Source organism: Benincasa hispida, chromosome 10 (genome assembly GCF_027475165.1).
Source record: "Benincasa hispida cultivar pf3 chromosome 10, pf3_genome.v1.1, whole genome shotgun sequence".
In the NCBI taxonomy this organism is placed as follows: Eukaryota; Viridiplantae; Streptophyta; class Magnoliopsida; order Cucurbitales; family Cucurbitaceae; genus Benincasa; species Benincasa hispida.
The window spans coordinates 48,204,828-48,217,450 of NC_143487.1; the positions used below are offsets into that span (position 1 = coordinate 48,204,828).

Genomic DNA, 12,623 nt, shown 5'->3' on the forward strand with positions numbered 1-12,623 from the left:
TCCCTTACCACCCTTCTTCTTCTTCCCCTTTGCAGAGTTAGAAGTAGAAGGTGCAGACTTCGTTCTTGAGGTCGAACCTCTATGGAATGTCCTTGAGGATGAAGCAACATTTGCCTCACCCTTCTGCCTCTCTTTCTTTTCAGTAAAGATTGGTATGTCTGCAACTCGTTGAGGAGAGTTGTAAGGTTATATTTCACTTTGTTAAGAATCACATTGCTAACAAAGTGTAGGAAGCTCTCCGGCAAAAAATGTAGGATTATGCTAACCTGGCTGCCCTTATCGATGGTAGACCCATTCAACTCCACCACATTGAAGTGGACCATCATGTTTAGCACACGTTCACGAATAGAGGTGCCTTCTTGCATTTTGGAGTTGAATATGTATTTAAGAGCCTCATGCATAAGCTGTTCAGATGGTTGTCCAAACATCCCCTGCAGGGACTCCATGATCTCGTGGGCTGAGACCATTGGCTCATGCTTCTTGGCCAAGACGTTAGAAAGACTTGCTAAGATATAGGCTCTGGCCTTCTCATTCGCCCTTGTCCATCGCTCGTATGCCTCCCGAACATTTCAAGAGGCATTTGGAGTTGGAATAGGAGGACAAGCCTCCGTGAGAGAGAACATGAGATCCTCGATGATTAGGATCGTCGTGATCATGTGTTTCCATGTTGAAAAATTGTCGCCAGTTAATTTTTCAGTGCTTAACAACGATAAGATGGATGTAGCCATTTGAAAAAGTTGCTGAAAATATGAACAAATCTTTATTAGATTTTGTTAAACCACTTTTAAACCAATTTGTTTTGCAAAAAAGTTTCAAGCACTCTAAGTTATAGACTTCTATTTTGCAATGATGCCCAGTGGGTCAGGAAAAACACCACCGGTGGGATGATCAGTTGTCCCTTCACGGGGATGAGACATTCTCAACCATTAGGCAGAATCAACTCTTGGAACTGAACCTAACAACCACCATTTTTTGGTCTAGAATCGTTAACTTTTAACTATTCCATGTAAGCGTAACCCCTTGTTTTCGATGCCAGAGTCCTGTTCTAATGCACTTACCGTAGGGAAAAGACAGATTAGGACAAGAGACTAAGTTACCTTATCCTCTTACAGGAGATAAAATAAAGAAACGTGCAAAACTGCCATCCTTTAGGGGGACACTTCGAGGGTGCCTCGAGGCGATGCGCAGTAACTTTATTCAACCTAACGAGGGAGATTGAGGGATATGCTGTCGCACTTCCCGCTCCCACTTACTATGAACATTCTCTCCATCTACCTTGATATTGACCTACCCAAACACCATCTGTTGGGGGGACATGATGGCGGGAAATTAGAAGTCAATTTTACTCGACAACGACAATCAAAATCCCATGGACGCGGTATGCGATGCATTTTCCTAAGATATGCATTGGATTGATAATGCGTTAATGAATGTATGCGATGACCATGCGTCTTGCCACAAATTTTCTTGCGCTCATGCCAAGTATAACACGAACACAAGTTTCTCGGGTAATCCGAGGTCGAACACAGGGACTTGAAGCTATATGTATGCGGTGATGTGCATGCGGCGGTTGAATAAAAGAATGGAAGGGATGTTGCTACATTAATCCTACTCCTACTCCTATCTAACAGACAACGCAATGAGAATATGCATGAAAGGTAGAGATACGACAAACCTTGACATGAAATAAATGTGTGGGAAAATAGATAAAATTTGGAGATGTTTCCATTGCAACCTTTAAGAGTGAACGCAAGGACAACCCTAGTCAACGCAAACCATGCAATCATACTACACACGCGTGAACCTAACTCTAAGATGTATGCGGTGTATCTGCGATATTGCTGAGAAGCCTATGCCTACCTAGACCTCTATAACCAGCTCACTAGCTCTCGTCACATGAGCGTGGCTGCCACATAACCCCTTGTCCTACTTCCTGGATGCATGCAAATCCAATCTGTAGGGTGCATATGCTGTGTGAAGCAAACAGAGCTTATCTCTAAGATCCCCATTCTTGCCTATGCGTTCCAATCCACTCTCTCGAGTCTTAGATTTGGGTTTTAGATTACTCTCTCAAATATGCCTAAATGATGAATGATGCGCTCATAGAACAAGGTAATCGCATGAACTTGGCTGACCTAAGATTATTCGTATCTCTAGTAAACAATGCATACATTGCTTAATGCGATCAACCACTTACCCTCTCGAGGAGTTGGTTGTTGCTAACTCTACTCATAGACAAGCAATACGTTAGCCTATATACAGCCGTTGTCACAGCTTCACACTAAGCAAATAAGGTTACTCACACACTCACGCAACGCACACCTCTTGGTGGGTTGCTACATGCTTCATATCCTTAATCCACATGACTAAGTATGCGATACCCAAGCAATCCCACTAAGTGTTGTGATGAAAGTAAAGATGCTAAGCAAAGAAGATGGAAATGGAGTAGAAGGAACAGAGAAATGCATTGAAAACAAATTGTATTAATTCCTTAATTCCAAAATTTCACACAATACAATATGAGAAAAGAAAGGAAAAGGAAATGACTGGCTGGAAGCAAAGATTTTCTCCCAACGGATGTGTGTTAAGGCTGCTGGTGGTGCCATGGCTGGGCAGAGAAGCTAACTCTCTTGAGATCTAGCTCCGATTGAAGGCTCCGGTCGTCACTCGGAATGGATGAAGAAGGTGAAGAACTCTCAGCCATCTTCTCACGTGTTTGTCTGGATCGCAAGGATCCGCCCTAGGCGAACCTCAGGCGAAAACCTTGGATTCCTTACATTTCTGCTCATCGGCTTCTATTTATAGAGCTTGGGTCGCCGACAGCATTAATTGGACTGCTCTGAGTCTGACGTTCGGTGCGTTAGTCCTTTCTGAACCTCTGCCACTAACGACGTGGTAGGTGAAATGTCAACATCATCTTTTGGTTTTTCTCGAGGTAGATGCGTTGATGCATTCATTCCATCTACCTTGCGTTGATCCCATTAGAATGCGTTATCGCAGAGCCGTAATCATTCAATGGCCGCATTTGCTTAATACCACAACTCTACATGATGACCGCAATCGCTTGACAAGCGCAACTCCCATGCGATGGACGCATACGACTGATTACTGCAACATCCATGCGTTGATCGATGCATTTGCCTTTGCGATGGAGTGTTTCTCTGCATGCGGTTGTCTATGCGGTGGTTCAGTTTCCGCGTTTGCAATCATTTCCTGCATTAGCTACAAAAAGAGAACATTGAACGCATAATTAACGCAAAATAACGGGTTGGCTGAGATTCGACATGCTGATCGTCGCAAGCTCAATTTCTCGTGAATTCCTAACATGATTGACGCATGTTCTGCCAAACAACCTTCATAATTCTAAGTAAAAGAACTAAGATGGCATGCATTTCTGCATGTCATCACACCCCCAAACTTAAAATCATGCTTGTCCTCAAGCATGTATTATACTCAAGAAATTCTAACTCACCTTCATGCTTTCCTTTGCGATGACCAGCTTCTCAAAATATAATTTACACATACCTTTGACCATCACCGCAATGCTCTCCTCTACTTTGGTTGCTTTTTCAAAAAAATCTTGTCTAAGTTTAGATCCGGTAAGCCTTTGTTAAAAAACTTTTATTCATTCACCGCAACTTTGTGTTTAGCTTTTGAGAATGCGTTCATTCAAAAATACTTCAAAACTTTGTGATGGCTTAATCAAATGCGGCATTGAATCTGGTTACACCCTTCGTTTTGGCTTACCCTCACATATGTCATGCGGGCATCCAACATCGGTTGTGTTCCATATTCAACTCAACTCTTGTCTCGTTTGTTTTGGCTTGCGCTGGACAGAGGAGTTGTGCTTATACGCTTATCTTGGCGACCTGCCTTCGTTTTGGCTTGCCCCCACGTGTGTCATGCGGACATCCAACTTCGAGCAAGTGCCTTTCACACCTTAGCTATTATCAACATGGGTTTCCCCATTGCGTTGATAGTGGAGTTATTATTCTCAAAATCTCACTCAATTTTTTTTTCAAATGATCGTAATATAATGAATGCAATTCTCCGAGACCGCTGCCACCCCCAAATTTAGAGGTTGGCAGCGTTCTCACCGCAAAGCTAAAAATAAAATTACAAGAATGTGATAATAAATGTTTGAACAAAGGTTTACACAAAATAAAACTTAAGACTTTCAAAATTTGAAGAAGCTAATAAAAGTAAAGAATGCCTTGGGTTGATTAGTTAGAAGATGCGGTGAACTTATACGTATCATCATAGAAACATTGCAAAACAACGCAATTAGGAAAAAAAAAAAGAATTTCAAAAGGTTAAGGCATACAAGATAACAAGAAAAAACCTTAGGTGGAACAACGCATGCGCTCATGTGTTAGAATCCACGTGATTGAAGCCAAGCGTTGAAGGGTGAAAGGAATTCTTCCGTTTGAACTACGAACCGAGGAGACTTATTGTTGCACCTACAAGAGCAAACGTACCACAACCAAGGAAGCAACCATATATCCAAAATAAAAATGAAAATAAAAATAACCTATACTAAGAAAGCAAGTTGAAGATAGAGTAGAAGACGTCCCTGGAAAAATTGTAGTGTTGTTACTGCAAGGAGTCTTCCATGCATGAGATGGTTCTCAACTGCTTGGGTTAAGTTGCCCTGACCATTGGAACTTCCGGCAATTGTTGGGCGTATGCGGCCGTCATGTGCTTAGAATTACCTTCAACTCTTCTGCGACTGATTGCCCTTCTACCTTGGGGTCAACATTGGCTTTCAGCGCATCGCCTACACTTCAATATTATTTGCAACCTGGTTGCGCAAGTTGCAATACTCCTAAGATAAAAAGTTTGCTTGCAGAGACACAAAACTTACAAACATTTAGCTGCCAAGTCCCTGACAATGGTGCCAAAAACTTGATGGCAGGAAATTAGAAGTCAATTTTACTCGACAACCAAAATCCCATGGATGCGGTATGCGATGCATTTTCCTAAGATATGCGTTGATAGTCATGCATCGATGGTCATGTGTTGGATTGATAATGCTTAATGAATGTATGCGATGACCATGGGTCCTGCCACAAGTTTTCTTGTGCTCACGCCAAGTTTAACGTGAACGCAAGTTTCTCGGGTAATCCGAGGTCGAACACAGGGACTTGTAGTTATAGGTATGCGGTGATGTGCAAGCGGAGGTTGAATAAAAGAATGGAAGGGATGTTGCTACATTAATCCTACTCCTACTCTTATCTAACAGACAACACAATGAGAATGTGCAAGAAAGGTAGAGATACGAAAAACCTTGACATGAAATAAATGTGTGGGGAAATATATAAAATGTGGAGATTTTTTCATTGCAACCCTTAAGAGTTACTGCAAGGATAACCTTAGTCAACACAAACCATGCAATCATGCTACACACACGTGAACCTAACTCTAGGACGTATGCGTGTATCTGCGATATTACCAAGAATCCTATGCCTGCCTAGACTTCCATAACCAGCTCACTAGCTCTCGCCGCATGAGCGTGGCTGCCGCATAACCCCTTATCCTACTTCCTGGATGCATGCAATTCCAATCTGTAGGGTGCATACGCTATATGAAGCAAACAGAGATTTTCTCTAAGATCCCCATTCTTGCCTATGCATTCCAATCCGCTCTCTCGAGTCTTAGATTTGGGTTTTAGATTACTCTCTCAAATATGCCTAAATGATGAATGATGCGCTCATAGAACAAGGTAATCGCATGAACTTGGCTGACCTAAGATTATTCGTATCTCTAGTGAACAATGCATACATTGCTTAATGCGATCAACCACTTAACCTCTCGGGGAGTTGGTTGCTGCTGACTCTACTCATAGACAAGCAATGCGTTAGCCTATAGACAGGCATTGCCGCAGTTCACACTAAGCAAATAAGGTTACTCACACACTCATGCAATGCACACATCTCGGTGGGTTGCTATATGCTTCATATCCCTAATCCACATGACTAAGTATGCGATACCCAAGCAATCCCACTAAGTGTTGTGATGAAAGTAAAGATGCTAAGCAAAGAAGATGGAGATGGAGTCGAAGGAACAGAGAAATGCATTGATAACAAATTGTATTAATTCCTTAATTCCAAAATGTCATACAACACAATATGAGAAAAGAAAGGAAAAGGAAATGACTAGCTAGAAGCAAAGATTTGCTCCCAGCCGATGTGCATCAAGGCTGTCGGTGGTGCCATGGCTGAGCAAAGAAGCTGACTCTCTCGAGATCTAGCTTCGGTGGAAGGTTCCGGTTGTCGGCTCTGGTCGTCACTCGGAATGGATGAAGGAGGTGAAGAACTCTCAGCCATCTTTTCACACGTTTGTTTGGATCGCAAGGATCCGCCCTAGGCGAACCTCAGGCGTAAACCTTGGATTCCTTGAATTTCTATTCATCGGCTTCTATTTATAGAGCTTAGGTCACCGACAGCATTAATTGGACTGCTCTGAGTCTGACGTTAGGCATGTAAGTCTTTTCTGAACCCCTGCCATTAACGGCATGGTAGGTGAAATGTCAACATCATCTTTTGGTTTTTCTCGAGGTAGACGCGTTGATGCGTTCATTCCAACTACCTTGTGTTGATACCATTAGAATGTGTTGTTAGCCGCAATCATTCAATGGCCACATTCACTTAATACCACATGTCACACCCCCACCCAAGCCATCTAATCTAAATACCAACCTGTTTAAAATAATAGTAATATATGCATACAACAAACCTCCCTTAAGGTTCTACAAAGATTACATAAATACATGCATACAGCCATGACATAACATTTACAGAAAAATATTCACAGATGGCCCAAACATTCCTAAAGAAGCCCTAGTCCCTCTAAAAACATGTGTACATAAACAGATCATCAATCTAAGTTTTTCTAATAAGCCGAGTCTTTCAGTGGCAAGCAGCAACAAGATCAACCCTGAGAAAACTGACCGCTACCTGAAAAGGGAAAACACAGAAATTCTGTGAGCTAAAAGCCCAGTAAGCGACTATAGAAGTGTATAACATCAAGCATTACATCACTATAAACATGTAAATATACTAATGAGTAACTCAAGAAATTGTCTCTAAATGTAGCTTTAAACCATTCTTAGACATCATTAAACATCATAATTCCCTAGTTGAGAACGAGCCCAACCACTCTAGCTCCCAACGTTTATTATCGGCCAAGAGACCCATACTTTGGCCTCTCATTCATAACTACCTACGTGCACACGACCATGCTAAGTACCATCATATCTTAAGTACTTTTGCTCAGATACCTTCTCAAACTTGTCCTTCAGTATCGAGCTATTAAGATACCTTCTCACATGTCCTTCGGTATCAAGTTGGTTAGATACCGTCTCAAATGTCCTTTGGTATCAAGTTGGTCAGGTACCTTCTCAAATGTCTTTCGATACCAAGTTGGTTAGATACCTTCTCAAATGTCCTTCGGTATCAAGTTGGTCAGGTACCTTCTCAAATGTCCTTCGGTACCAAGTTGGTTAGATACCTTCTCAAATGTCTTTCGGTATCGGGGTATTTTGTAACATCAAATTAAGTTCCATTGCCTATCATTTACACAAGAACTCATTCTCGTATAGCCTTCCCCTACGAAGCATATTATAAAATTAGAAACTTAACTTTTGTAGTGATTACATGACATACCTTGGCTTGTTTTACACATATACAAGCCGGAAAACATGCGTTAAGTTATTCTCCAACCATTTGTTGTTTGGGGAAGTATAAATTCATCATTAATTTCATTGTAACTTACTTGATCTTATACACATAAGTATTGGAGACATTAATTCACTTAGTCACTCACCGCTCTTCAGGGCTCTTAACGGTTTATATGCCTCTCCTATCTCTTCTTGGCCTTAAAGGACATAATTCCCGGTTAAACTACTTAGAATTCTTAGTAAAATACCTCCAACAATTCATTTACTAAAGGAACTTTCATCAACAAAGACAGCTCTACTGGTGAGATCCTCATCACAAAATCAGCGAGATCCTCATTCCCATATCTCGCTATAACTCCCCACAGTGATCTGTTTGTTTGTTCTTCCCAAGCAGCTGTCTGCTTATGCACCGATTTCCTGTTATAAATTCAAAAATTCATAAATCAAAATCCAGAGCTCTTTTCAAGAAACTTCCTTCTACAAACTTGTTTAGAATTGAGTTAAATTTCTTACCTTAAAATTTCCGCCGAGAATTCCTTATAATTTGGCCTGGAACTTCCAATATTCACTTCAGGCCCTGACTAACCCGAGATTCTGCCTCCTCTGAACTTTCTTCACTTCTTGTTCTTCTCCTCCTACAATCTTTCTCTGACAAGACAACCTCACAAACTAGATTCTCTTAGTTTTCGAATGGCACTGCTTTTACTAAATTTGCTCATGTCAATTGCAAAACCATGCTTTTGAAGTTCTTCTTCCAGAAACTTCCCGCTGCCTCCCGAGTTCAAGGGTTAACCACCACGTCACCCCTCATTTAATATGTTTTTCCTTCCATTCCATCATAATTCATATAAATAAACATGAATTGCTACTTTAATAAATATGTAATATAACATTCCTTTGGCTAACATGCTTATCTAGAGAACCTAGAGTTTGGGGTTTACAATCATCCCCCCCTTAAAAGAAATTTCGTCCTCGAAATTTATTTGATATATCATTTGAAAAGTTGAGGATATCTCTTCCTCATTTTCTCTTCAGGTTTCCAGGTAGCTTCCTCGATTCCATGATTATGCCATAGCACCTTCACTAAAGGAATTGTCTTATTTCTGAGTACCTGGTCTTTCCTGTCCAAAATCTCGATGGCCTCTTCCTCATAAGATAAATCTTCTTTGAGCTGTACCGGTTGTGTTGCTAGTATGTGCATAGGATTAGGCACGTATTTCCTTAGCATTGACACATGAAATACGTCGTGAATACGAGCTAGCTTCATCGATAATTGCAACCTATAAGCTGTTGGACCAACCCGTTCCACAATTTCATATGGTCCGATGTATCGTGGACTTAACTTCCTTTTTCTCCCAAACTGGAGAATTTCTTTCCATGGGGACAGCCGAAGAAATACCCATTCTCCGACTTCAAATTCTAGTTCTCTTCTTCGCTTATCAGCGTAGCTCTTCTGTCTGTCGCGAGCCGCCTTAAGATTATCCCTGATAAGTTTCACATTCTCTGTTATTTGTTGAATTAATTCTGGACCCAATAATTGTCATTCTCCGACTTTGTTCCAGCATACTGGGGTCCTACAAGGTCGGCCGTACAATGCTTCATAGGGAGCCATTCCGATACTAGAATGGTTGCTATTGTTGTAGGCAAATTCAATCAACGATAAGTGTGTATCCCAACTTCCTTTGAATTGTAGTACACAAGCTCTTAACATATCTTCCAGTGTCTGTATAGTTCTTTCTGACTGTTCATCTTTTTGCGGATGAAAAGTCGTACTAAAATGCAATTTAGTGCCCATAGCCTTTTGTAAACTAGGCCAAAATTTTGAAGTGAACCTCGAGTCCCGGTCTGACACTATCGACACTAGAGCTCCATATTGACTGATTATCCTGTCCACATAAATCTTAGCTAGACGGTTTAGTGTAAAAGTAACTTTTACTGGTATAAACTTGGCCGTCTTGGTTAGTCTATTGACTATTACCCAAATGCCATCAAATCTTGAGGGTGTCTTAGGCAATCCAAATAAAAAGTCCATTGTCACATGCTCCCCCTTCCACTCAAGCACTAGAAGTGGATTGAGTAATCCTGCTGGTCTTTGTCTTTCAGGTTTTACTTGTTGACAGATTATACATTGGTCCATATATTCTGCCATGTTCTCTTCATCCCAGGCCACCAATAAGATTTCTTCAAAGTTTTATACATCTTGGTGCTTTCTGGATGCATAGTATAAGCGGAACTATACGGAACTATGTGCTTCCTCTAGAACGACTTGTTTAAGCTATAGTTTGTTAGGCACACACATTTTCCCCTCCTTTTCTAGTACATTGTCTGTTCCCAGTTGAAAGTCAACCCTGATGCCCTTACTTACATCATCAGCAATCTTCTGAAGACCAGGGTCTTCCAACTGATCCTGCTTAAGGTTTTCTACTAATGTAGGCCTTATCTGGAAAGTAGCTATCATTCTTCCTGACGATTCCACTGATAAGGTGGTTCTAAAATTCCTGAACTCCTGTAATAGCATTCCTCTTATTGAACCAATAGTGGCCTTGGGTCCTGAGGATTTCCTACTTAGTGCATCTGCTACAACATTAGCCTTACCAGGGTGGTACTCGATGGAACAGTCGTAATCTTTGATCAATTCAATCCATCTTCGCTGTCTTAGATTCAACTTTTTTTTATCAAAGATATATTTTAAGCTTTTGTGATCTGTAAATATTCTGCAGCGCTCTCCAAATAGGTAGTGTCTCCACAACTTCAGAGCCAAAACAACTGCTGCCAACTCCAGATCATGCGTAGGATAAATTCTCTCGTGTTTCTTAAGTTGACGAGAGGCATATGCAATCACTTTTCCATCCTGCATCAACACACATCCCAATCCTTGTCGAGATGTGTCACAATAAATCTCAAATTCCTTACCTGGAATAGGCAATGTAAGCACTGGTGCTGATGCTAGTCTCTGTTTCAGCTCTTGGAAACTATGCTCACACTTTGACAACCATTCGAACCTCGTGCCTTTCTTGGTCAGGTTCGTCAACGGAAGGGCTATCTTAGAGAAAACCTCCACAAACCTCCGATAATAACTTGCCAAACCTAGGAAACTGCATATCTCTGAAACAGTCGTGAGTCGGGCATCCACACTCATGCCCTCTACTGAAACAACATGCCCAAGAAATACCACCCGATCTAACCAAAAATCACATTTACTGAATTTAGCATACAACTACCTATCTCGCAACGTCTTCAATACTATCCTCAGGTGAATTGTATGATCCTCCCTACTACCAGAATATACCAGTATATCATTAATGAATACTATCACGAACTGGTCCAAGTAGGGATGAAATATCCTGTTCATAAGATCCATGAATACCGCAGGGGAATTTGTCAATCCGAATGGCATTATTAAAAATTCATAATGTCCATATCTTGTTCTAAATGAGGTTTTAGCAGCTTCCCTCACTTTTAGTTGATGATAACTCGATCTCAGGTCTATTTTTGAAAACACTGTGGCTCCTCTTAGCTGATCAAACAAATCATCAATGCGTGGTACCAGATATTTGTTCTTAATCGTTACCTTATTCAGCTGCCTATAGTCGATACACAATCTAAGTGTACCGTCCTTCTTCCTCACAAACAATACCGAAGCTCCCCAAGGCGATACACTAGGTCGAATGTATCTCTTGTCAATTACTCTTGCAACTGAACCTTTAATTCCTTCAACTCAGGCGACGCCATTCTATACGGTGCCTACGATATAGGAGTTGTTCCTGGAATTAAGTCAATAGTAAACTCCACCTCCCTATCGGGTGGTAATCCCGATAGTTCTTCAAGAAATACATCCCGAAACTCATTTACCACTGGGACATCTTCTGGGTTCAGTTCTTTCCCTTGAGTAACCACTATATGAGCCAGATAGGCTTTACATCCCTTGCTCAAAAGCTTCTGAGCTTTCACTGTCGATATCAGATTCCCCGCGGCTAATGTTTTGATTTCTGTTAGCATTGCATCCTGGCCATTTGATTTTCTGAGCACCACCTCCTTCTTGTAACAGTCTACTGAAGCACGATACTTACTTAGAAAATCCATCCCCAGGATAACATCAAACTCCAATAGTTCCAAGGGAAGTAAATCAGCATAGAAGTTCTGACCATTGATCAGTACCTCACAATGATTATAACATCTATCTACTGTTATCACATCTCCCAAAGGGGTAGAGATAAATACCTCTTTAGGCATAGGTTCAACCACTCTATCTATACTAGATGCATACATGCTAGATATAAATGAATGTGTGGCACCAGGATCAAATAAAACATAAGCAGATTGTCCACATAATATGACATTACTAGTCATAACATCTGGAGACTTTGCTGCCTCCTGGTGTTTCACGGCGTACACTCGCCTCTATTGCTGAGGTCGACCTATGGCATTCTTCTGCTTGGCACCACTTAACCCTTCGCCTCGATTTCCAGCACTCTTTGGTTGGTTAACTGTCTGGGAGGTTGGCTGTTATGCTGTTAGGACGTCCCTGTTCACTTGGGGACAGTCCCTCTTGAAATGCCCTGTTTGTCCACATTGAAAACATGCACCTCTGCCACTAAAGCATGCCCCAAAATGCCTCTTGCCACAACTAGGGCACGTCGGTCTTTTGTCTATGCTGGCTATAGACTCACCAGCTTGTGGCATCTCTAGTCGGCTAACTGCACTGATCGAGGGTCTCGTTTTTCTTTTCTTGGATCCCTGCCAACTAGTTCCCCTTAATTGGCTTCCACTAGTCTGAGTTGCAATTGGAGGTCGGGATCCCCTGTTTCTAGGCCCTACTACTGCCTAGGTGCCTCTTGGCATCTGCTCATCATCTGTCAAACTCCGCTTGACTCGTGTTGCTGTTTCTACTAACTGATTAAAATCTAGTCAATTAGCCGTAGATGTCATCGGAGTTCTAATTTCC

At 41.5% G+C, this 12,623-nt stretch overlaps 2 protein-coding genes across 2 annotated transcripts; both read right to left on the minus strand.

Annotated features, from left to right (window-relative positions):
• Positions 1 to 6,908: 6,908 nt before the first annotated feature.
• Positions 6,909 to 10,817, minus strand: LOC150033418 (uncharacterized). The gene is made up of 5 exons (XM_090306404.1): positions 9,976 to 10,817; positions 8,790 to 9,162; positions 8,265 to 8,326; positions 8,035 to 8,095; positions 6,909 to 6,956 (listed from the first exon to the last, which is right to left on the minus strand). The coding sequence occupies exons 1-5, from the start codon at positions 10,815 to 10,817 to the stop codon at positions 6,909 to 6,911; spliced, it is 1,386 nt and encodes a 461-aa protein (XP_090162530.1).
• Positions 10,818 to 11,422: 605 nt separating this feature from the next.
• LOC150033419 (uncharacterized) lies at positions 11,423 to 11,947 on the minus strand. The gene has a single exon (XM_090306405.1). The coding sequence runs from the start codon at positions 11,945 to 11,947 to the stop codon at positions 11,423 to 11,425; it is 525 nt and encodes a 174-aa protein (XP_090162531.1).
• Between the last annotated feature and the right edge of the window lie 676 nt (positions 11,948 to 12,623).